The 26,259-nt window shown below is 36.7% G+C and overlaps 3 protein-coding genes and 1 pseudogene across 3 annotated transcripts in view; 1 reads left to right on the top strand and 3 right to left on the bottom strand.

The window, feature by feature from the left end:
- The window catches only part of LOC150085188 (beta-hexosaminidase subunit beta-like), a 40,578-nt gene extending 30,781 nt beyond the window's left edge, over window positions 1-9,797 (bottom strand). The window contains exon 1 of the mRNA XM_090373074.1: window positions 9,612-9,797. Coding sequence (XP_090229200.1) covers window positions 9,612-9,701 — 90 coding nt within the window. The 5' untranslated portion in view covers window positions 9,702-9,797. The remainder of the gene's footprint in view (window positions 1-9,611) is intronic.
- LOC150085185 (immunoglobulin domain-containing protein oig-4-like) overlaps window positions 1-26,259 on the top strand; it is a 302,327-nt gene that overhangs the window by 51,931 nt on the left and 224,137 nt on the right. The window lies entirely within an intron of this gene.
- LOC150085186 (neprilysin-4-like) overlaps window positions 19,090-26,259 on the bottom strand; it is a 93,293-nt gene continuing 86,123 nt past the window's right edge. Inside the window, exon 21 of the mRNA XM_090373919.1 lies at window positions 19,090-20,780. Within this exon, the coding sequence (XP_090230045.1) occupies window positions 20,681-20,780 (100 nt within the window). The 3' untranslated portion in view covers window positions 19,090-20,680. The remainder of the gene's footprint in view (window positions 20,781-26,259) is intronic.
- Window positions 21,045-25,539, bottom strand: LOC150085187 (mitochondrial glutathione transporter SLC25A40-like; annotated as a pseudogene).

Below are 26,259 nucleotides of genomic sequence, written 5' to 3'. Positions count from 1 at the left end.
ATTATTTTTTCATCTATATTCCATAGACTACCCATATTAACATATAATTAACTTAGAGAAAGAATAAAAGCAGCAAATATGTAATGTCTTACACTTGGGGGTTGTTGTTGTTGTAGGGTTTAGGAGCTTTAGCGACTAAGGCCATATTGCTTTGTGTATATCATCTGTAAACTGCGTATGTTCAGAGGTCGATTTTCTGATTGCCAGACGAAAAACCCTAGTTTCCGGGAGAAAAACCATGCTACTCTAGCCTGGGACTGACTAACTCAGCCACGTTCTGAAAAAGTCCCATAAAATTCCTCATGTCATCGACATGACTCGAATAAATTATACATGTGTTTGGTTGAATTAAAAACTGTAGAGGAGGAGCGGGATCTATGAGTTAGAGGCAGATATGAAGTTCTCTGAGCAGGGTAAACAGGCGGCCAGGAAAATCCATGGTGTCCTATCGATGATTTATGAAACATTGTCCTACAGAGATATGGAGGTCAATCCCACTGTATAAGGCTTGTAAGACTGCATTTGGAACAGTGTCCAAGTACTGAGATCTCATCTAAAAAAGAATTGAGCTTCTTGAACGGGTCCAAAGACGGGCAATTTGCATAGTGAGATCGGCAAGACTTCGATTTATAACTGTTCTCGAAACTAAAACCTCACTAAAACGTGAGGTTTTAGTTTCGAGAACAGTTAGAAATCAGATGGGGCTGGATCTGTTAAGTATGGTGGGTGGCGCAACAATTCCTTGCCAGCCTGATGAACTGCAGCATGGCAAAAGCATCTGTGCAAACAGATTGGCTTTTTTGGCTCTCTCTCTCATTTGAATGCATCTCGTCACTATGAACCAAGGTTCTCAAATCACAGAGAAACTGAAATCAGACATAACAGAAATATGGAGCCACCTGGAAAGGCTTCTACTAGAAACAGAGATAGAGAAGGACAAACTAAAGACGGCCCTCCAAGAGAAAAAAAGTACAACTACGACCTTTACACGAAAATACCAGGAAGTAAAAGCAGAAGAGAAAGGGAAAGCGACTCAATCAGTCAAACCAGACAACTACCCCGACAGCACTACTGACACCCCATGCCCATAACACGGAGGCCCATGCTCACTGCTTGACACCAACGATTATCCGCATTAACCCACACATACAAGAAATGGATAAGACTGTCAAAAATTCATTTCATGGATGTACTGGATGCCCGAATAAGCAGAGCGACCCACCTATAGCAGAAAAAAAATGACGAGCTGGAAGATACCAGACTCAGCCCTGCCTCCAAAACGACAATAGTGGTAAGATCACATAGCGAACCAAAAAAGCCACAAGACCACTCAGGTTCTCAAGTAGCAGTCCCTGACTTAACTGATGCAACCAAACAAACAGAGTGAACACATACCTTAGATCCCACCCTGCCTGAGGGCACTGCCCTAGAGCAGGTGTGGACTCTCAGAACAGAGCTCGAGGATTTAATGAACGAATCCTGTAACAGCATCACCACCGTCCTCCGTGGAGACATCGTGATCCTTGGAGCAAATTAAAAACAATCCTACTAAATACTCACCTAGAGTCCGAAAAGAATGCCGCCAAGCTTGAAGCATTCCTTGAAGGTAGGGGCAACCAAATGCCACAGCATGCCTCTACCTATGTAGACGTACTGAGGACCGATAAACAGCCCACTGCGACCAGACAAGTCCCAAAGAAGAAACCACCAACTAAGCAACCACAGGGTACTTCGCTCGCTTGACACAAGTGTTCACCAGTCTAGTGAAGGGGTTAAAACCCAAGTTATGACCAATTTGCGAGAAGAATTTAAAACAACCAGAATTAAGACAATACGTAAGACAATAAATATAGGTGTTGTTATTGAGACGGAGTCCAAGGAGGAGGCTGAGAGAATCAAACAAAATCCAATGATCCCCATGCTCGGCCTAGCAGCTGAGTTCCCTAAAACCAGAGGATCCTCCATAATAATCTTCGACCTGGACAGGGCTATTACTGCAGAACCACTCACTCAGGAGATATATCAACGCAACCTCCTAAACTACCTACCCAACCAAAATAATCAGAAACTCATAACACCAAAATTCTCAACTAAGTCCAAAACTGGAAACTCCTACAACTGGGTTGTTGAACATTTAATCAACCATTTGACAAAAACAAATATTATGTTTTTTCAACTAAACATAATATTTAGTTGACAAAATATTGTCAACTAAATATTATGACAATCTACTCTATCATATACAACAACCATTTCACTGCTTTCTGGAATGGTTGTTGTTGATGGACGTCTGAAGCTGTTCGTCTTCATTGCTGGTTCAGCCACCCAATTTTTTAAAAGTTGTATATGATAGAGTAGATTGTCATAATATTTGCAATGTCTTCATGAATATCCTTACTTATCCTTACTTTTGAACTACAGCTTTGCATGCGTTCATATAAAGTTTGCAAATTATTTTACAAATATGCATTTTATATCTATGAGAGGCTAGAAACTTACCAAACAACCCTGACCACCAAATGCTAATTTGGTGGTCAGGGTTGTTTGGTAAGTTTCTTGGTTGTTTGGTTTAGTGACCACCAAATGCTAATTTGGTGATCACTCTGTCAGCATATTCACAAATACTAGATTGGCTTTTCCAATGCCATTTCCCGTTTGGTTTACGTCAGCAAGGACGTGATACATTTCTTTTGCTCCCCATCTCAACAAGGGCTCTTCTGGAATGTAATAATAATAAGTAGGACATAGCATCACTAATACTGAGAACTGCTTTGTTTATGAAAAAAAAAACTTGGAAGAAATTCCAAGAAGTTGCGCAAAAAATTGCAATCATGTGTTATTTGTGAAGGCCCTACAGCAATGCAGGTTTTCCAGCAACAGTAACAAGAAGTCAGTAACCTCATTCTCTTCCTTCTTAAACTCTCTGTCTGATCTTTCTCTGCCCATACTGTAATTAAAAGAGAGCCAAGGGTTTGTAACTTAATAATCATTCTAAAAATCTTCAAAATTGAAGGCAGCTGGTCTGGAAAATTGAAGGCAGTTGGCCCTAAAATGGCTGTTCTTTTTTATATAAGATGCTAGTCTTCGTGGGCAGTATAGTTGTTTTAACCACTGTCTCCTGTAGTTTGTGTTGTTGTTATTGTTTTAGTAGGGTTTTGGGAGCCTTAAGGAGCAATATGGTCACAGCGACTGAGGCCATATTACTCCATATATACTGACTGTAAATTGTGTGCGTTCTATAGCCGAATTTGTTTGCTGGACAAAAAACTCCAGTTTCTGGGAGGAAAAACCACGTTACTCTCCCACACTACTAAATCAGCCACGTTGTGAAAAAAGGCCCATAAAATTCCTCATATCATTGACAGAATTCGAACTTAGATCTTTTCCACCTGGTGTGGGAGGACGGCAATTCTATCAAGTGTGCAACCCACGCGGGCATGTAGTTGGTGTATGAGTCTATATCTCATTATAGGGGAGCCATTTTTGAGATTTTGAAATTTTATAAAAAATTATAGTTTCAAAGATACGTTTGCAAAATAAAGGATTCGTGAATACTTCATTTAATTTCCTATTATGGACAACTGGACTTATTATTCCTGCAAATGAATTTAGAATCGTCCATTTATTTACTTATTTGCAGGAATAATAATTCCAGTTGTCCATAATAGGAAATTATGGACAACTGTCTAAGGACAGCTCCTTGGCCACCAGTGCATGCAAGTAATTCATTGTCCATTGTATTCAGATATGGATATTTTTTTTGCTCCTATTTACTACTAACAGTTAACATAATAATCTACCAGGTGATGCTGAGAAGTTTCTAGCCTCTCATAAAAGGAGTGCTGTAAAGTTGTGGAAACCCATTTATTTTTCAACATATCCCCCCCGGCCCTTAAATCAACACACTTTTTTGCACGATCCACTAGTTTTCGTTACCCGCTCAAATAAAATTCAAAAGATTTTGACTCAAACCAGTTGTTGACTGCATCCATCACAGCATTGTCACTGTAGAATTTCTGTTCTTTCAAGTCCCTTTTGAGATTTGGAAATAAAAAATAGTTCGATGGCATAGTGTTTTGTGGAAGGTGCCAAACGGTGGTTCCCCGCATCTGCGCCATAATACTTTGTGAAAAAGCATAGAATCTCTAAAAACCAGAAAAGTGTAAGTAGCGTTTATGTTCTGTTGTTGTGTCTCTGTCTAAACCCTACTACTTCATCTCATCACTTCCTTCACTTGGAGAACTCAACATCTAAATACGAGCTGAGTGTTTTTATAGACTTCGACAGGCGTTTAACATTGTTTGGCTAAATATTTTCAGTCCATTCCCCTCGTGGCTGAGTTAGTCGGTACTTAGGCGAGGATAGCATGGTTTTTTCTCCAAGAAACTCAGGTTTTTCATCCAGCAAACAGAAAATCGATAATAGAATACACGCAATTTACAGACAATATACACAGAGCAATATGGTCTTAGTTGCGATGCTCCTAAAACCCTACTACAACAACATCAACACGTGAAAGAAAAAAATTTCTTTTAATAAGATGACAGAATGGCACTTATTTTTAATTAAACTTACAACACATTCAGTATTTCAGTTTATTAATTTTCATGAATATGCATAAATATTTATGTATATTCATGCTAAAGAAATTTCATGCTTTGCATCTACAAGAAATTTGCTAAATCAACTTTCTAGTAATTGTGTAATCATGTTAGATACCGGGTTGAATGTCAATCATGACACAAAACTACCGCTACATTGCAATATTATGGAGTAAACCGCTGAAGAAGGATCTGCGCAAATATGATGAAGCGAAAGTTAGCAAGATTTCAAGTTTTTCACGTTTTCATGTGCAAGTTTTCATAAATAGATGTTGCTTGTCAGGCTAATAGTTGGTCGAAAGTTGGGTCTGTGTGCCACTTTTTGGTTTTTTGAGTCACTAATTTCGACATACTAGAGACTAAACAAATACATACACTGGCCAAAAAATACGAACTATGAATCGAAATACAAAAAAAGACAGTCACAGATAGAAGAAATGCAAATAGATACAAAGCATCATCGACGGGACTCGAACTCAAATATTTTCCACCCGATGTGAGGAGAACTACGATCCTACAAACTGTGTTACCCACGAGGACAACCAAACCCAGGACTGCCATCTTTCAACTCCTACCATGTACATGGAATTAAAGAAATTAGATATTGGCAGTCACCTGCCAATATACAATTTCAGGGTAAATCATAATAAATTCGCTTGCAGCCGAAAACGTAGTGATTGGACAGTGGAATAATGGAAGAAAGTCATGTGGTCAGACGAATCACGATACACTTTGTTTTACACTAATGGCAGCCAGAGAGTGTGAGTGAACTTCACGAAGCGATGGACCATACTTGCCTTTTTAAGACAACCGAAGCATCTAGAGATGGTATCATGAAATTTAGGATTTTTTTTTCTTTTGACAAGGACTGGGTCCATTGATACCGGTGGAAAGTCGAATGTCATCCAAGGAGTACCTGACTTTCTTATCAGATTTATTTCATCCTGCAATGTTACACTTTTGTCCCAAAGGTGATGGTCGCTTTAAGGATTACAATGCAACAGCGCATTCGTGGAAGAATGGTTCGAAGAACACGACACAGATTTCCACCATCTTCCTTGGCCTCCACATTCAGCTGATTTCAATCCTGTTGAGAATATGTGGGATATGCTGAAGAGATATTCGGCAACGAAGTCCTCTCTCTTCAACTTTGTCGCAGCTACGTATATTTTTCTGGAAGAATGGTTACAATTAGACCACAGAATTAATGCTGCCCCGCAGACTTGCTGTTATTCGAAACAGAGGTGGCCCGATTATTCGATACTGAATGAAAGTTCGTATTTTTTAACCAGTGTGTATAGTCCTTTCTGTAAAAAAAGAATATTTGGTGTGAATGTGGTTAAGGAAATTTTATTAAGCTCTCAATTTTTCTGAGTATTTCGAAAATAATAGGAGCAATCACCGTGTAACGGCTATAGTATTAATTTTGTCACTGAGGGCCATTTGCTGATACTCTAAGAGAAGCTTGATGTGTATCTAGCATTCATTAGGTTGATACGAGGGACGGTCAATAAATATTTACCCTCACCTGGAAATATTTGAGTTAGGGACATTAAACTTGTCTGGCAATTTCATTCTTCTCTAGGTAGTTACCTCCCAGAGGTATATATTTTCACCATCTGTCGATAAGCTGTTTGAAGCCTTTTGAACAGAAATCCTCACTTTGAGCAAAAGTCCAGTTTTCGACTTCATTAATTACCTCCTCGACAATTTGAAATCAGTAGCCCTTTAATGCTTTCTTAATTTTTGGGTGAGGAAGAATTCTGAAGGTGAAAGGCTGGGAGAATAAGGTGTTTACTGCAGATTTTCAAAGCTGCACCTGATTGCAAAGTCTACTGTTAGCGCAGCCTTGTGAGCAGGAGCATTGTCGGCTAAGACACATTTTGGATAGTTTCTCACATCTCTTAAAACTTGATACACTCTCTTAACTTATCCAGGAGGTTTCTGGAGTGCTCCAATGCGATGTTGTTACTTTTAAGCGAAGTAAGCTGTAAGGATGATACTTTGGGTGTACTAGAAGACTAACAATATGGCTTTGTTGACAAACATTTGAAATTTGGCTTGCTTTTTGAGGGGTTGGTGGAAGTGAATGTTTCCATTTTTTCACATCTGTTTTAGTTTCTGGATTATAGTGATGTACTCAGCATTCATCCATTGTCACAATTAGGTCAAAAAAATCATCATTTCTCTCTCTCTCTCTCTGCAAAGAAATTGTTTTCGGAACCCATCCAACTGATACCTAAAACGTGTGCAGGAACTCATGCATTATGGTGCAAACAGACCCATGACTGACGTTCACTTCTCCTGCTATAAAATTTATAGTGACACGTCTTGTCTTTAACGAACGATCTGTTTCATTTAGTCACGATGGAACGGACTGTGGCTGAGATGAGTCTTCCTTCTCTTGGGTTATCGTGTATACTGTTTCTCCCATACTTGAATGTCTTGTCCAATTTTTCACAGACTCATATGATGTGAAACCTTCCCCAGCTTTCATTTCCTCATGAATTTGTTTTCCTTTTTCTTGCAAACGAATACATTTTATAACAGATGGGACTTTAGCATCAGCAACTTAGGCCATATTGTGCCGTATTTATATCTGTAAATTGCAGGTTCTGCGGTAAATTTGCTTGTTTGCTGAACGAAAAACTTGAATTTCGGGAGAAAAACCATACTGTCCTCGCCTGAGACAAAATAACTCAACGACGTTGTGAAAAAGGTCTATAAAATTCCTCGAATCATTGATGGGATTCGAACCCAGGTCTTTTCCACCCGATCTGAGGAGGACAGCCATCTGTGCTACCGCAAATGCAACTTTTGAGATTTATTAGTTCATCATAATATGAAATCCCTAACTGAAATATTTCTAGGTGAGGATAAATACTTATTGATAGCGATTTTATTGTCAACCTTGCGGACGATATTCATAACTTACTGTACCACAGTTTGAGGAAATACTGTTGTATTGTATTTAGTACTGTGCGTTCATTAAGTTCACTACCACTATGTACAGTCAGTATTCAGTGCTCAACTTGAGTATTTCTGACCGACATCCGTGGATGACTTGTTGGTCATCCACTGATGTCAGGCCGAAGATTTTTGCTGTTTTCAAAACATTGAAAACAGCAAAAATCACAGAAATTAAACGCACTATTGACGAATGTACATTTATCAACCATTCATGTCATTTATTTAGCAGTAAAAAGGACTTTTTTTTCTATCTAGCAAGCAATCTTCCCAACGAAGAAATTCAGCACAGCATTCGCCTTCAGAACAATCCAGTTAACCATTCGCATTCAAATATTGCTCTATTGGTATCTATGGACCCATGAAAACTCTTCGCTCGAAGCACAGGCATTACCATCAATATGCATTGTTAATTCCTGGCAGGATGGGTACATGGACTCGTGCTGTTTTCCTTTATAGTTTAGCGCTGATGGATAGACCATATTCTGGTCAATCCATCAGCGTGAAACAGCAGGACCCAAGATTCGTTAGACTTGGTAACGTTTTGCCAATCGTCTGTTGTCCAGAGCCCACTGTAATCCAATGTTTTTTTTTGTTTTTTGCTGGCAGGAGTTGATCCTGGTTCGGCCGTCGGCTGCGATATCCAGTCCGTGACAAGATACGACGCGTTGTGCGTTATAAAATGGTTACCATTGTAACCGCATCAGCCTCCATTGGCCGCTCACATTTCAAATCTCACATGTTTGCGACTACTGGGCCAATTAGAACAATTTCCTGGATGTTGATTGGTTATTGGACCAATCTCGATACATAAAACACGCAGTCGTACTGAAAATCTCAGAAGGATTGCAGTTTCCGATATACTCATGCTGGCGAGTCTGGAACCAAATACCATGATCCCTTCAAAATTACTTATGATGTTTCATTGTGTCCCAGCATTTGTTCCATCGTACCCCCTGAGAAAATTATTTTAAATTATTTTTTAATGAGGATTATGGTGTTAACTAACGTTAAATTAGGGGTGCAAGGGGCTTTATCATAAAGCATGTTTCACAGGAAAATAAACTCTCCAACAAATATGTTTAATATAAGTCTAGTCAAACGCCACTCGCAAGCAGTAGGGTCATTTGATCTGAATATAATCACTGTTCTCCCACACCCGGTGAAAAAGATCTGGGTTCGAATCTGGTCAATAACACAAGCAATTTTTATGGACTTTTTTCACAACGTAGATTTGAAGGCTAAGGCGAAGGTTGCATGACTTTACCTCCCAGTTCCGATAATGAAGACAACCTGCCGCCACTTTCCCTCTGCTTCAACCCTTTCCCACTCCCTTTCCCTCAAGTTGTCTTCATTTATTTTTAAGGTAGGAACTTAAATTTAAATTATTTATTTTATATTTTTCAACTGTGTAAGTCTTTTGTTACGATTATTTATTGTGTTTGGTAATTTTCTGGTTGCAAATGCGTGTTCAATCTTGGATGGTTGGTCCCTGACCTTATTTTTCCCATAAGGCTTGTTATTTATATTGCACGATTTTGAATTGCACGAGGAATTCTAGGAACAACTATCGCGTTATACGAGGACTGATGGTAATGTTCACAATCCAACAAAAAGTCATGGAATACCCTCTGATTAAAGGCGATGTGGGATTCATATAGAGGGCTGCATGTAGAGGACAAATTCATTCATATAGAGGACAAAGCCACGGCCCCTTGATAGTTCAGCTCACAATGTTTAAAGAAGAAATGCAAGGAAATATCTCCAGCATTCTGTCAGAAATCAGCAAAGAAGTCATTACATCCAAAAAACCACCACGCTGTTAAGTTCTTTAATCAAATGCATGTTTTGTCCATAACTACGCGTCCCAAACTTTTGGTTAGAAAGTGTACGTAGACATAATGCTCACAGTGTGTCGCGTATTTTTGGGTGTCATGCAGATTTGAAAAAGCGATATGCGTAGCAGCTGTTACAAAAATAATTCGTCTTCCATAACTTGTACGTATCAAGTTCCCTTAACAAAACTATGTTAATTCATCTTACCTCTAAAGGATGACGAACTTCTATGTAGGTAATGAACCCCGAAGCTGCGTGAAAGATAAACAGAATCGATAATAATTGTACCGTTGACATCGTAGTAGTACGAGACAGCGTGTCACCAAACAAATTATAGCTTGCACAGTCACTAAAAGACTAGAAACAAACTTACATTCTAGAACTGAAGGACCTGTTTCCTTCGACCAATCAAACATAAAGAAGGAAACGTTCGTAGTGACTGTCAGAGGTCGTCTATACTAAGAAACAGGCGTCTACGGTTTACAAATCCGCCTGGTGACCTAGAAGGAATGGAACAAAGTGTTTCCGGATATGCATAAACAATGAAATTTGGTGGGAAAAAGCTTTGTGGGTCCGGGAGCATATTAAGAAACAAATTTTGATGACCATTTACCATTCCATTCATTCAATAGTTGATAAAGGAGCACATCGATCTAACAGTAAATGTTTTTAACATTTAAATTTAATATTTTGTTTTATAGCTATTACGATTTTAATCCTTTATATATTCAGGGTGAGTCAGCAAAAAGATGTTTATGCATTGGTGCAAGAAAATGCAAGAAAAATCTAAGGAATTAAGGTCCTGGAGGCCTTGAAGGGAGGCAGAAGGAGTGATCATGGTTGATTTTCTGGAACAAGGTACCACTATCGATGTCGAGTACTATTCTAACCTACTGAGCTACTGCAACAACGTCTGGGAAAATTGAGTCGATGGACTGAGAAATGGCTGTTGAAGTTTAACATTGACAAATGCAAATTACTGCACATGGGTAGCAGTAACCCCAGAGTAACTTATCAACTGTAGTACTACACTCAGGGTAGTGGAGAATGAAAAAGTTCTGAGGATAATTGTGCAGTTAAACATGAAATTTCCTGAGCACTTCAGGGAATTTCGTGTCTTACTAGCCAAATTCTTGTTTAACTAGCTACTTTGCTATTCACTTAACCGATTTTGTCCCTTTTTTCCAACTTTTTTAGTCTGGAGGCTTGAAACGCTACGTTATCTTGGGTAGATTTTGATGGTTGTGGTCCCCTGATGATGTTAGCCATGGTAGTCTATCCTTTCAATGATTTTTATGGTATTAATGCACGTCTTTATGTTCTTTTTTTAGAGATTAAATTTGACTTATAAATAAGTAAAGAAATGCTCATTTTACAACAGGATAAAGTACAACAACCTTCACAACGAGAAGAGCTAGTGGTTTTCTATAAATTGATTTATCTATAGAAGAAGTTATTCCTCATAGCAGAGATGCTTCGTTGCAGGGTTAGCATTAGCATTAGCATTAGTAGTGGCATATTGTGTAAGAAAGTAAGCTTATACAGCAACAGCCAAACAAAAAAGAAAAAGGAAAAAATAAAAAACCTTCCCATTTCACTATCCATTCGCTCCAAACGTTTGTCCAGTTCTTCTTTAATTTACTTAAGTTCTCAACTTCCACAACGACAGATGGAAGTTTGTTCCAACAATCAACCACCCACTGTCTAAAGGGAAATTTATGCACATCCATTCTGCAAATGCCTTCCCTAAATTTGAATTTATGCCCCCTCAAGTTGGTAATCTGAGAAAGAGTAAGAATCCCATTAGCATTGAGCTTACCATGCTGAAACCATTCAAAGCCTTATACACTTCAATCAGATCACCTATCAGGTGTCTAGGCTCCAGACGCTGCATGCAGAACTTAAGGTTTTCTTGGTAAGAGTACCCCTTTGTTGTTCTTACCAATGTAGCTGTGAATATCTTCATAGTTTGGAGGAGGGGATTAACGGCTTACAGTTCTAACAGGAAAATCAGATTGCAGCAACATTTGACATTTTCTTAATGGTAATATCACGTAATAATACAACTTCCCTTCACTTGTTCGAATTGGGGATTGAGCCGAGTGCGAATTGTCAGTGTGGAGAGAGAGAGAGAGAGAGAGAGAGAGAGAGAGAGAGAGAGAGAGAGAGAGAGAGAGAGAGAGAGAGAGAGAGGATTCATATCACATATTGAGGGGCTGTGTGCTGTATGCTGACTTAAGAGGTGTACTTTGTTAGGCGACAGTATGGGGCTAACAGGTCTATAATGTGGTTTTAAATTCAGTGTATAAAGGGTCCTTAACGTGGATGAGCCAATGGCTCAGGTAATGTGTGGGCGGAGGTTGTTAGAAATGAAATGAAACCCCCTTCACTACAATTACAGGACTCACAGCAATGATGCATGCTAGCCAGCATGGCCAACCCGATCTTCCAACTTTAGTGTTCTCAAAAATGCTTAGGATGCGCTTAGGAGACCTTAAATCATTTCCTCAGTCCCTTCAGGAGTTTAGAAAATCACTCTAGCCAAATATGGTTGGATCTTTGATGAAACGGATCCCTATTGCATAGTGGAGAACAGAGAGAAAGAGTGAATTTCGTCTATATATCTATGTGCAGTTATTGTGCCCCCCCAAGTGTACATATAAATTGCCACTTCTAAAGGGCTGCTTTATTTTATTAATGAACCATTTCTCCTAAAAGGTTTAAAGGTTATTAATTTTTTTGAATAATGAATATATAACAGGCCTCAGAAAATTAAAAAAGATTTTTTTTTTAAATTAACCAAATTCGTGTTACACCTTATTAAAAACTTTGCCATCAAAGTGATCGTTTCAAGAAATCTCTTTTTTAATTCATAAGGTGAATTAAAAAAAAGTTCCTTCGTGTTTTTTAAATACTATGCATTACGTAAGGACACTTCATTAATAATAAAATAGATATTCAACCATTCTTGAAATTAAACGGATATTGGAGCACATCAAATTTTTAATTCTTGTAACACGACATATCTCAATCTCAATTAACAAAAGTATTGGGACTATAATAAATTAGAATATTTTATGAAAATTTTTGATTATGCAGTTAGTGTGGAGGGCAGCATGGTATCATAAAGATATAAATGAAATTGCAATACACTTACCATTCTAAAATGAACTCAGTAAATTTGAAGGTGAATTTAGTTCTCCGGGATTTAGGGTTATTTTAATGCCCTTGAACCAAATAATGATATTGAGAAAGACTTTGACATCACTCTATTTTCTAACAACTGCGCATCGTACAAGCCAGAATCTAGTGGACTAGTATTTCTCAACGAGTACCTCAAGCGTATGGCTTCCCAATATCACTTTATGAATAGCACTACTATGGATTCTTTACATAAAAAGAAAAAAGTCTTTGGATTATGAATTCTTTATATTAAAACTAAGGAACAGAAGCATCTGTAAACAACCATCAACCAGGGCCCTAGGCGAATGATGCTGGAGCCTTCCCTCAAGTTCCAAGAGCAGTTGTATGCTGAGATTTTTTTAGCGCCCTAGGCGACCGTCGTTGCCCTATATGGATGGGTCATCCCTGCCAACAGCATATCCTTTACGTTATAACCAAGAGAATAATGATTCTTTTAAGCACCCCTTTGTAAAGCTCAGAGGAATATTTGAGGTAATACTGAAACCTGTAACCTGTTCATCCTATCAATGATGTGAGGAATTTTTATGGGTCCTTTTCACAACGTGGCTGAGTTAGTTTGTCTCAGGCGAAGGTAGCATGGTTTTACTCGGGTTTTTAGCATTAACATTAGTAGAGGCACATGATGCAAGAAAGCAAGCTTATACAAAAAAAAAAAAAAAAAAACCCTTCCCATTTCACTGATACATTCATTTCAAACGTTTGTCTAGTTCTGCCCTGAATTTATTTAAACTATCAACTTCCACAACAACAGATGGAAGTCTGTTCCACCAATCAACCACTCCCTGGCTAAAGGCAAACTGCCGCATATCTATTCTACAACTGTCTTTCCTCAGTTTAAAGCTATGCCCCCCTCAGGTTTGTAATCTGCTCAATTCATTCAAGACCTTACACACCTCAATCAGATCGCCTCGCAGGTATCTACTCTCCAGAAGTTGCAATTTGCACAACTTAAGCCTTTCTTCGTAAGAGCACCCCTTTGTTCCCTTCACCAGTCTTGTCGCCCTTCTCTGTACTCGTTCTAGCAAATCTACGTCCTTCCTAAAATGATACTTCCAGACCTGTACGCAGTACTCAAGGTGTGGCCTGACCATTGCCTTATACAAAGGGATAATCACCTCCTTATCCTTGCTCGCAAAATTCCTGTATATCATTTACAAGACACCATGATCTACTCTGGCAGCCTGTCTGCACTGCTCAGAAAACTTCATATCTGACTACACAATTACCCCCAGGTCCCTTTCATTCTGCAGTACCCTGAGTTTAACACCACTCAGTTGGTACATTTCTCTGGGGTTACTGCAGTTGCCACTTCTCAGCCCATTTCATCCAGCAAACAGAAAATCGACCACAGAACACACGCAATTTACAGACAATATACACGGAGCAATATGGCCTTGGTCACCGACGCTCCTAAAACCCTACAAAAACAACAACAACATATAAAGGTGAATAAAGAGTGACTTTTCTAACCTACAAAGGAACTCCCCATATTTTTATTTATAAATGTTCCGCAATCAGCTACCAACAAGGGGCAACCCTAGTCGTGTGGAGAGTGCTTTTAAGGTGTTTACTGAAGTGGTGGCAACTGGAAATCCCTGTGCACTCCTCTATTTTAAAGACATGAGTCCTTATGATCGATTAGTCCAACAGATGGAGCCACTAGAAGGTCCAAGCTCTCGGCAACTGAAGAGCGAACATCTGAGAGTAACAGACCTCTTTGCCACTACTCGACAAAAAAATGGCTGTCAGTTAGTGTCGGGTGTCTTCTGCATGTGTGAGATCGGCTTGTACGGAAGACGGGTGATTATTTCGATGGGATGTAACTGAGCCATAACTGTAAATAAATTGGGCTGATTCATTGGACTGACGGTTTTATATCTGATATTTATATGCGACGATTTTATGTCTGATAGCGTCCCACATCAGACAGCACATCTGTCTGATGTGGGACGCTATTAGACAGATATGCTGAAAATTCCTTCTCATGAAATAAAGGTTATTTTACTGCTAGATGCACCTGCTCACCCTAATTCCGAGAGGTTAGTTAGCAGGGATGGGAGAATTAAATGTGTTTTTCTGCCTCCTAACACCACTTCACTGATACAGCCGATGGATCATGGTGTAATCGTTGCATGTAAGAGGTTGTATAAGGAGTTTTTGGAAGAGGTGATAGTTGTTTTGGAAGAAACTGAAGACGCAGAAGAAGCTACAAGAGGCACTAATACTGCAAAATTTACATGCATACAACGTCAGAACCTTGGCCAATGCTTGGAAGACGTTGTTGTTGTACGACGTAGAACCTGAAATATATGTATAAATTACTCAGTGTACATTATAATGTATTTTTTCCCTCTAAAATGGATTAAATGGAAACATTGAAAACAACTTTGTGTGTGTGCTCAAAAACTATAAAATGTAACTAACGGAGTGTTTCCAACACTCCATTAGTTACATTGTATAGTTTTTGACGTGTTTAATTAAAATAAATTTTGGTTCCTGTCATAAATTTATTTTTATATTTTTAACAGATGTTGTAGAGGCGCGTATAAATTACTCAGTGTACATTATAATAATATTTTATTCATACTTATACATTATAATAACATTTTAATACATTCTGTACATTGTAAGTTCGTTATTAATATATGTTTTTAAATACATTCGATTTAACGGACTTTCGGTAATAGCGGACACCCCTTTCCCCAATTAGTCCGTTAAATCGAGGACCTACTGTACTATGTAAAAATTATTTTAAATAATCAACGTTCATTCTTTATTAAATATCGCATTAATTAATTATACTAAACTTTCTTAAATTTACGAATCTCACAGTTCTTAGTATGAAGCTTTCTTTAACAGTATTGCCAAAATATCCAGGATCATGTACTGAACTATGTAGAAATCATGAAGAAATTATGAAATAATTCACAACTTTAAAGTTTTTTGGAGATATTTTCATTTCTGGTTTGTTAGTGATGATTTAACTTACAATGAATAAATACATTTCATGTATAAAGATATCTTTATTTACACAGCAGATAAATGAAATACATATATACTGTATTTTACTGCGTACGAATCAATGACATGACAGAAGGACAATGAAGAAAGAGAGAAAAAGAAATTTCACAGAGTTTACACCACTTTACTGAAAAGACAGATCATCGAAATATATCTGTGGAATACAGGAAAATAGGGCAGACTCTGAATAAATATAGTGAAGTATAAGCAAATTATTTTAATGTGCGTCTTCAAAGGTATTATTGAAACAGTCTTACAAGATTCCAAATGAGGAACTTGTATCTTAACAAATGGAATGCCAAATGCCCATTCAAATATACAGTTCTTCTTGGCATCAGTAATAAATATATACTTATTTTATTCAAGATCTAAAGATTAAAAGGTTTAACAATGAATGATGCATTAAAGACAATTTTTCACTGTTTACCATGCTTACCATTTCATGATTACCATGCTTTCAACTCTCATTCATCCATAGAACAATAGACAAAAATATGTGATCGAAAGTTGTATGAAGGGCTTATTTACTCATATTTTAAGAAGCGTTTCAGTGAAACTATTTACAGATAAAAATAAAATAAGCATTCCTTATAAACAATATTCATGATTCATTTGAAAAAAGATTTTTTGATCATGGATAAAAAATAAAAAAACAGAAAAATACTTTATATCTATTGCTAATAATTTCATTTTACTTTATTATTATTTATTTATTTATTATTATTATTATTTATTTATTTATTATTATTTATTTATTTATTTATTTATTATTATTTTTTATATATTTTGCGATTATATATTACTAAAATATATTTATAATTAACTTATATTTATTTATAATTCACTTGAATTCCGTTGTAGGGCGCTGATGATTACAAATTACTGGAAGATGACATAGCATTATTTAATATTTTAATTTTAATATTTTTATTTATACTTGAATTCCGCTGTGGGGCACTGGCAATTATAAATTACCGGAAGGTGATATAAATATTATTCATAACTTATTTAAATTCTTCTGTGGGGGCGTTGGCGAATAGAAGTTTCCGGAAGTTACGTAGAATCTTACATTTCATATTCAGATTTTGGAGTTGGTGATCATAATTGATATTATCTCTAGAAAGACACAGCTATTCTTTTATTTTAAATATTTATTTATATTAAGAATTAATTATTAATATTACTTATATTTAATTCTCTAATTAAAAATAAAAATTATATTAATTTAACAGAGTTGTCGGTTATGTTTAATTTAAAAAAAAATAATTTTCATGCAATATTTCAATTGCTAAAAAGACTACTCAAAATGAATTTTACAGAAAATTTGAAAATATGAGGAATAATCGTGATGGATTTTAAATTTATTCAGTTTAGATTAATGGACTGGCTGTATATATACAGTTAAATATTAAATATATAAATAAATGTCCTCCTTAGATGATACTTTTGATAAGTTATATAATTTTTTTTATTTTTCTTATCTTTTTTTCTATATCTACCTTTTTCCCCCTATATCTATATTTACATATATGTATGTTAATAATTACACATATATGTTTTAAGTTAGAAGGCAAGAATAAACTATATTTATATGTACAGCGTAGGATTAAGAAAATATCCATTCTCTTAATAAAATACACGTTATTTTCAAAGAGTAGCAACTAAAACAAAAACAAAATGTTCGTGAATATATTAGACCAACAGCAATTTTTATATTTATAATTTTTATTTTCCCTTAACAACCATAACAACATCAAATATACATATTTATCGGGGCTGTATAGTTTTCAGGATTATATATATATATATATATTACATATAATGAAATATCAATGGAAATATCGCTATATAGTAATTCTTAAAATTAGAAACAACTTCCATTTATATGTTAATTTTATTTTAAAAAATTCAAAATTGATATATGCCAGTCATACGTGTTATAAACATTAATAATTAGAAATAAAATAATTTATAATTTTCTACAATTTTTATAATTTATCTCTTGTAATGGCCTTATTAATATCTTGCTAAATTAACGACTTCTGGAGTTTATTGGCTTTTTTGTTTGTTTGTATGGTTACAGAATACCATGACTATCAATATAACAAAATTATTTATTGTAGTATTTGGTGTAGGCTTGTGTATTTTGCATGCTATGACATATTTTTTTATATAAGAATGTGGGTTTTCCAACACGTACCTCGCAAACATAGCATATTTAAAAATACCAGGTTCCTTCAGAGAGCATTGCACCATAATTTTTATTTCATGCAGTTTAAAAGATGCACATGCAAAAAATTACATCTTAATTTTTATACTTTGACTGGAGCCAGGGGAGAGCCATCATAAACCATCCTAATTTTTCGACAGATGACTTTATTGGTGTGAACACTTTTGTGGGGCCTGGCACTCTTAACGGGCGAATAATATATCATAGAATGTGAATTATTAATTTTCACGTTTCTACATAGCATTCTCAACCCATCATGGTTTCTGAAGGCAAGAAGTCTATAAGAATCACGCTTTCTTCAACATAAAAAATTATAGTCATGAATTTTGTTGTTGATGCGGAAAAATTTGCTGCTGAAATTTTTTTGGCGATATTCTAGTGATGGCCACTTTGAGTCTGGTCTAAAATGGACCCAGATCGCATTCCCTGTGATGTGAGACATACACTTTCTGCAGTCCTTTGTCTATACAAATCGGACTCTCACCTCAAGCAATTAAGAATTCGATCACTGTCAGTTGTTTTAAACGCACGTTAAGATTCGCCATTTTTTCAATCTATTGCCACTATCTGTCGAATCAAACTACAAAACGTGATGTCGAATATTACAGTACCATACGGATAGAGAGCCCTCGTAGGCAGCACAGTTGGTAGAATCGCTATCCTCCCCCCACTGCGCGGAAAAGACCTAAGTTCGAATCCCGTTGATGACACGAGGAATTTTTATTGACCTTTTTCGCAACGTGGCTAAGTTAGTCAGGGGAGGGTATCTTGATGTTTTCGCCCTGCAAACAGAAAATGGACCACAGAACTCACGCAATTTACAGACAGTATGCAGGGGGCAATATGGCTGTAGTTGCTAATGCTCCTAAAATTCTATAAGAACAACAACACCGATATAGAGTGCGTTTCATAATATGTGGATCATGCTTTCAAGATCGATTCAGTACTAAAAACAAGTCATATAAACACGTGTTCGATCCCGAACTGTTACAGAGCTATGGCTGTTTGAATTAAATAAAAAATGGCTACGCTAAGGAGTGTTCAATGGTAAAAATAATAAAAATATATAAAGTTAAGCAAACATGCACCTAGTATGAATAAATATTACTAGGTGTGTGTCTGCTCATTATTTTTATTTTCAGAATGAAACATATGTTAATATTATTTTCATGGTTTTTTAGGTCCTTAATCGATCCTAAAAAGTGTGGCCCACGTTTTGAAAAACTGAGACTATCGCCGGATATAAGAAATAATAAAGAGGCGCCATTACTTTTTGAGTGGCTCATATATTCTGACGTGAAATGCAATCCCTCCCTACATCTTTTTCATTAATTACTTGGAGAAATAAAGGTTAAATGTTATTTTGTAAGGACATGTTGACCCAGGGTAGTAAAACTTTGCAGCTGCGCGCTTATTTTAAAATTTGTCATACAGTTTCGGTTCCAAATCTGAACATAGATTTATCAGGTTAACTTCAACACACCATTTCTACTTTTATAGACTTCATTAGACCATTAATAATATAGTAACTCTCTAAAATCCAGAAGCCTCTCTAAAAATCCTCTTCATCTTAAAAAATAATTATAATGAGGAATTGTATAATTTATGGCATTTTGATTTTATTTGATTTCAAAATTTGTGCGCGTCAGTAAGTCGCTGTTTATTGTAGATATTAACCAGAGATGTAATGAAACATTTTTGAAGTACTCACACTGGGAATTTCCCACCTCTTTTCTTCCTATTTCTATTCTAAAGTGGCATCAAACTGGTCACTGTTTAATACAATTATGGTATGACCAGCTACAAACCGGTAGTTATCATTTTCCAGAGCAGTTATGGAATTTACTGAATAAGATATAGCACTAAAAGAGAAATATCACTATTTTTTGCGAGGATTCTTAAAGACAAATTCGATCATTGATAAGGATTGCTTTCTTAATATTTATGGATTGTAAAATGATGTTTTTTTGTGGAAAATGTGCAGGATTATAGTGTGCTGGAGCAGCGTATCAAAGACAAGGCATTAACAATATCAAGTTAAGAATATATACAGCTCTTGAAATGGAAATTAGGATCTACCGGTAAAAACTGTTCCATAATCACACTATCCTCTTTCCATCATAACGTAGAATATTTATTTAAATATAATATTATAAATAGCTTAATTAAATTTCGGGATGCACAAAAACTTAATTAATTTTCTGCTACTTTGGAACACTTTTGATTCTTCAAATAATGAACATTCCGTGTGTGTCAAATTCTTCTCTTCATTCACCCACATATGAAATACATAAATTCTGATTAAGTGCTTCGGATAACTAAACATATAATGTCAACTTGTTTTGTTAGTTGCCACTTTAGCACAAAACCTTTTTTTTATCAGAAAAAGGCTCCTTAAATGCGGGTTAGGATTGTACGTTGGGTCAAAATATATTTGGCATCACTTGATTTTAGGACTCGAAGGATTTATTTAATTTTTCATCTGTAAAGACTGATTTGAAAAAGTCATAAGCAGCTGAGAGCTTAAAATACCACTTTTTTTTCAAGTTTCATTTAAAGTTCAGAAGCTATTTACATGACGAAATTGTGTTTAAAGTGACTCCCTGAATGTTTTTCAAAAATTGTTGACTGTTGCCAAACCAGTTATCACTAAGACTCACTGGACAAAGGCACAGAAATTCTGTAAAACCGGTTCACACGATTTCATCCAATCAAGAATGATCTTTTTTTCCATTCCTCAGGCTTCCCCATGCATGATTTTTCACCCGTCTTGGAATGGCCATCGCAGATGGCGCAGTGGATTCCTAAAGCAAGGCGATCACTACCACATTTCGCACTTGTGAACAGGATTCATGGGACTGGACACAGGACAGCCGAATGACTCAGAAAATTCCTTAGAGTTAGAAAGCGCTCCAATGACCCTGAAAAAAATAAAAATGTTTATTAGTTAAAGTTATTTCAACAAAAACTTGCTTTCACTCATTTTTGTACTAACAACCGACCAGAAAGGCGTTCAAAAAAAGACAAGATTACAATTCTAGTTTATTAAATTACATACACTGTTGATAATGTTTCTAAGAAGTCTGTAAATACTCAAAGAATGATAAACATATGGCCAGGGACGATGCTATAAATGACAAAATGAAATAAATTACTTCTCCATACATCAGCACCAACATATGTCCTTAGGACATAAGACTATTTAATACCTTACTAGTGATGTATTGATGGAAGAATTCCTTGCCATATTCATATGTGCTGATCATAATGGAACAAGCTGGAGCAACTTTCACTAAAAGTGGAGCAATACCAGTAAACAAGGATATGACCCCATAACTGTCATATTCTTCAATAAAGTAAATGCGGAAGAGCCCTGGGCATATTCTGACTTAATTTACTTATATTTTCTTCTAGCTCATTCTGTCGATGTGTCTTAATTACATCAAACCAAAGAGTAACTGTAGCTGCAATTGTTCCAGAAGCTGCACCGCAGAGAAAACTGATCCAGAAATTTGGCTGTTGCTGTTGAAAAAAATATTCCTTCAGCGATTCATAACTGCCTCAGTAGAGTGATGAAATGGCACATCTCTTAAGACAGTTGGCCTCCAACCACGCCACATTGATAAGATATCTTGGATGCGTACCTGGCTACTCACAGCTTGACTAATTTCAGAATAATTAAGTTTCTTTGAATGTATCTTTATTCAGATTAATTCTAACGGACAAATAGCAATGGCTGTAAATGCTCTTGCTCCACCACCTGACAAAATAGGAACCCAAAGTGGCTGATGAGAGCGCTTTAAGAAGTTCATTATCCTTTCTCGCATCTGATCATATACAGTTAAATAAAGAACTGCTTATGGAACAGCCATGAACAGTGTCACTAGTAATCCGCTCCACAGTGAACTAATTCCTTCAGTCCGCGTAATCTTGACAAAAGCATTATTCCTGTATATTGTTGTGATTCACATCAGTAGGGCATCTGAACTGCTGGACCATGACTTCCAACACAGAATATTTCCAATTCACCACACTACTTGATGCATTTATTTCTGTTAGTTAGGAGTTGTTTCTTTTGAGTTGGAGAACCTTCACTACATCTAATGGTGTGACAAAGAACGAAGCAACGAAAGCACCTGTGCAAGAAGAAATCATCTGTTAGACTGGTGGACTGCGGCTGCTTAGAACTAATTTCAGACATCATGGTAGCCAAAAATCAACGATACCCAATTAAAAATAGTATCAAACTATACATACCGATACATTTAAAAACATTAAACACATATTACGTGAAATCACTTGTTACTATTACATCTTATAAGTTTTCAAGGTGACAGCAGCAATTCTATCTTTTTTATCCTAAGGCTAGGAAAAATTCCTCTTTATCCAGGAAAAAAAAATGGAATTTCGTTCAACCAAATGGATGTTCCCATTCTATAACTCACGTAAAGTGCGGTCTTCAAATAGTTTTTTTTTGCTCTATATATCCTGCAGTCATATTTCTATGGGACTGTTGCCACCAAATGAAATAGCCACCAGGGGGCAGTCAACATCTGGGCAACTGCTGCCTGGCGCTCGCCACTAGCCACGAGGAGGCGAACCGTAATTCTATTAAAAGTTCCACACTGGCATGTTGGTTCATTAACAAGACCAAAATAAAATAATTTGTGATTCAGAGAGCCATGTCCAGTGATTAAATAAGATAACTCCATTAAAGGGTAAAACCATTTGTCTATTTTCTAATCAATGGGGGGAGAGTCAAAAAAGTTTGACTCTCTCCCCCATCTCAATTGCCAAATATCCACTAACCTACATGTAATATTTTTCTTAGCAATTTTAATATCAGAAGAAGGAGTTAACTGTTTGGCCTTTTTTAATTTGTAACAGAATGCCCTTTAAGCAATATGTAAATCAAGTGGCAATACACCTGCAATCACTTGAAATGCATTAATAGAAACAGTTCTACAAACCCTCAATAACAAGTATCATAGAACGCTGAACAGATAATAACTTTTGCCTAAATTTCACCACAGAGCGTATTGAACCATTTAGGTTAATTATGAGGATATATTTGGACTCGCCGAGAGAGATTCCTTTGAATTGGAAAAGTGCAAACGTATCGCCAATATATAGAAGTGGTTCTAAGAGTGAAGTCGTTAAATATAAACTGGTACGTCTGACTTCAGTGCTAGGGAAAGTTTTGGAAGCAATGATTAAGAGCGCAATCCAGGGACATTCAGAAATAAATGGCATTCTGAAGGCAAATCATTCTTACTCCCTCATCAAAGTTACTGTATAAGCTGGAACATTTGAGATTACTGGAAAGATTTAAAGATGGATTTTGTTGACTGGTTACAGGGCAGAAAGAGAGGGTTGTGATCAATGGACCTTCTTCAGATTGGTGTAATGTCAAAAGTACAGTTTCCAAGGAAACGGTTCTTGGGATGTTGTTGTTTCTGATTTTCATAAATGAGATCGACGAAGGGATAAAGGACGTGCTGTTAAAATTTCGAGGACGTAAAGCGTGGGAGAGTCGTTAACGATCATTCAGAACTCCTTCAGGATGACTTGAACATGCTTCAAGAATGTTCGGAGAGGTGATAGCTGTGTTTCAATGCAGCAAAATGCAAGGTCTTACTATTACTTTGAGAATAGCAACCCGAAAATAAATTATACAGGAAGAAATGGATCTGCATGTTAAGACACAGGCAGATATGAAGTTTTCTAAGCAGTGAAAAGAGGCGCCCAGGAAATCCCATGGTGTCCTATCGATGATTTATCGTATATTATCCCGTAGAAATAAGAAGATCATAATCCCACTGTATGTATCTGGCAATTGTAAGACTGCATTTGTATTGCGTCCAAGTATGGAGACCTCATCTGAAAAAACAGATACTATATTGAGTTTCTTGAAAGGGTCCAAAGACAGGCAACTCGCATGGTAAGATCGGAAAAAGGGCGACCGTACGAGGAAAGACTCTGATTACAGAGCTTGACAATCAGGCTCATCAGAGGTGATCTGAGTGCTGTTTATAAGGCTCTGAGAGGAGTTAGTAAAAATAAAATGAATGAAGGCCGAATTTTCACTGTTATAAAGAATTCCAGAACTAGGGGGCCAAAAATTTAAATTATAGGTTTAGACTACATTGTAGAAAGTTTTCTTTAAGGCAGTTTATTACTGGAATAAGTTGCCTCCGCAGGTAGTTCAGGCCGAGAGTTTGAAGAAATTCAACGGATAGTTGACCCTTGAATTTGCACTTCCCAGTAAGGAAGTGCATAATTTGTATTTTCTTATCTACTTTTTTCCGGCCGGTAGCAAAAGCCTGTGGCCTCCTTGCACTATATGGCTAATACTAATCCTAATACTATTATATACTGCTGCTATAACTCGCTGCCCATACTGTCTCAAGTAGGGCTACAAACCATAGCTCCAACGTTTTCTCTGAATTCATTTCTGGGTTACAATTGCTCGAGTCCAGAGAAGCGTGTCTTTGATCTGTGATTGCATGACAACTCGTTGTTTGTGCTGTTATACAACTTCAATTACATAGTAATAGTTTAAACTTTAATTAAGCTAGAAACTTGACATTTGATCTCTGGTCTTGGTTTCTCTGCAATTGTATGAGACAGCTGCTGCATATTATTTATCTAATACAATACTTAAGAGTTTTTAAAATTATTTCGACTTTCTTCTACTTTCCAAGCATGTGGGTTTGAAACTGACGGCGTTATTAAGTGTACTTCGGTTCTCCATTGATACTGTGGAAAGAGTACCGATATAAAGTATATCCAGAAGACATTGATCCGTTTTAAAAAATCCTGGAAATATCGACAATGCAAATCGAAGCCTTAAAGTAACGTTTCTGCTATCTTGCAAACAACAGCTACTCCCAAAAATTTCCATGCGTCTTCTGATGAAGATGAAGATGAAGAATGGTTCTTTGAAGATATTCTACAGATCACGAACCCGCCCCCGGTACGGGAGGAATTTTATTGGCCTTTTTCACAATGTGGCTGAGTTAGTCGGTCTCAGGCGAGGGTAGCATGGTTTTTCTCCTAGAAACTCGGGTTTTTCATCCGGAAAACAGAAAATCGACCAGAGATGAAAAAGAGTTTTCATCCAGGTGATATTAATAATCACTTCATTGCATGTAAATCCCATCATAAGGACTTAAGGATGATGTTTTCCTTATTTAATTTGTCTTGTAATAGTGTACATATACACTGCCTACCATTAACATCCAGACACCTGCTTTTAAATAAAAAAAAAAGCTTTTATTGTGTCATTTAATATTTTGTGCCGAAACCTTTTGCTTTTATGACGGCCTTCAATCTTCGCGGCATAATCTCAACCAGCATTTTATAAATGTCAGGTGACATGTTCCTCCACTCGGCCTTTAATGCAGCCACCAGTTGGACCCTGTTCTTTGGGCGATCTCGACGTGCACGTACCCGACCGTCCAATACATCTCCAAAATGGTCGATAGGGTTCAGATCAAGGCTCTGGGCTGGCCAATCCAACTTTTTCACAACCATGTCCTCAAACCATTCTGTTACGGCCCGAGCAGTATGGTATGGCGCGTTGTCTTGCTGATACAGGTATGGACCTTCTCCGAAGTATTGCCAAAATGTTGGAAGTGCATAATTGTCCTGGATGTCTTGGTATTTCACAGAATTCATGGTTTTGTCGATAACAACTAATGGGCCCAAGCCAAACCATCAAAGGAGCCTATACCATGACACTGCCTCCATCAAACTTCATTGTTGGGAGGATACAACCAGGAAGGGACTGCTCCCCTGCCATTCGCCATACCCAGAACGGCCATCAGACTGGTAGAGTGCGAACCTCGACTCGTCTGTCCATAGGACTGACGTTAGCAGTTTTCCACTGCTATACAGTCCAGGATTCGCGTTCCTTACACCATGTTAATCGGCGTCTAGGTGATCAATTTTGTTGAACGTGTCATCTTGCATGCCCACTTTTGCAATTGTCTGTTCGAAATCCAGTGTGCATATTTATAGCAGGTTCTGTGACGTGTTGCATGCATAGAACTTGTTTCCCCATCCATGGAGGGGTGTCCGGATATTAATGGTAGGGCAGTGTATATTGTTATTGGAAGTAACTCTGTAATGAATATTATTTCAATAAAAACTTATAATACTATAATAATATCGAATATAATCTCAATAATTTAAGATAATGGAAATATATAATACAATTATGTAATTAATCAAAAATTTATACTTTAATAATTCTTGAGCTTTATAGCAAGTTTCAAAAATTTATATAAAAATTTAATAAATACAAAATAAACAATTTGCATATTTTTGTTCATATGCCTGTCTATTAATCTACTAATCTATGAAGGTATTACGAATAGGTATATCTTCCTTTTTTTT

The sequence above is a fragment of the Mastigoproctus giganteus genome, chromosome 5, assembly GCF_048544385.1.
Source record: "Mastigoproctus giganteus isolate SK-2022 chromosome 5, ASM4854438v1, whole genome shotgun sequence".
NCBI lineage: Eukaryota > Metazoa > Arthropoda > Arachnida > Uropygi > Thelyphonidae > Mastigoproctus > Mastigoproctus giganteus.
Note: the sequence above shows the minus strand (reverse complement) of the source record. Positions and strands in the feature narration are given on the sequence as shown.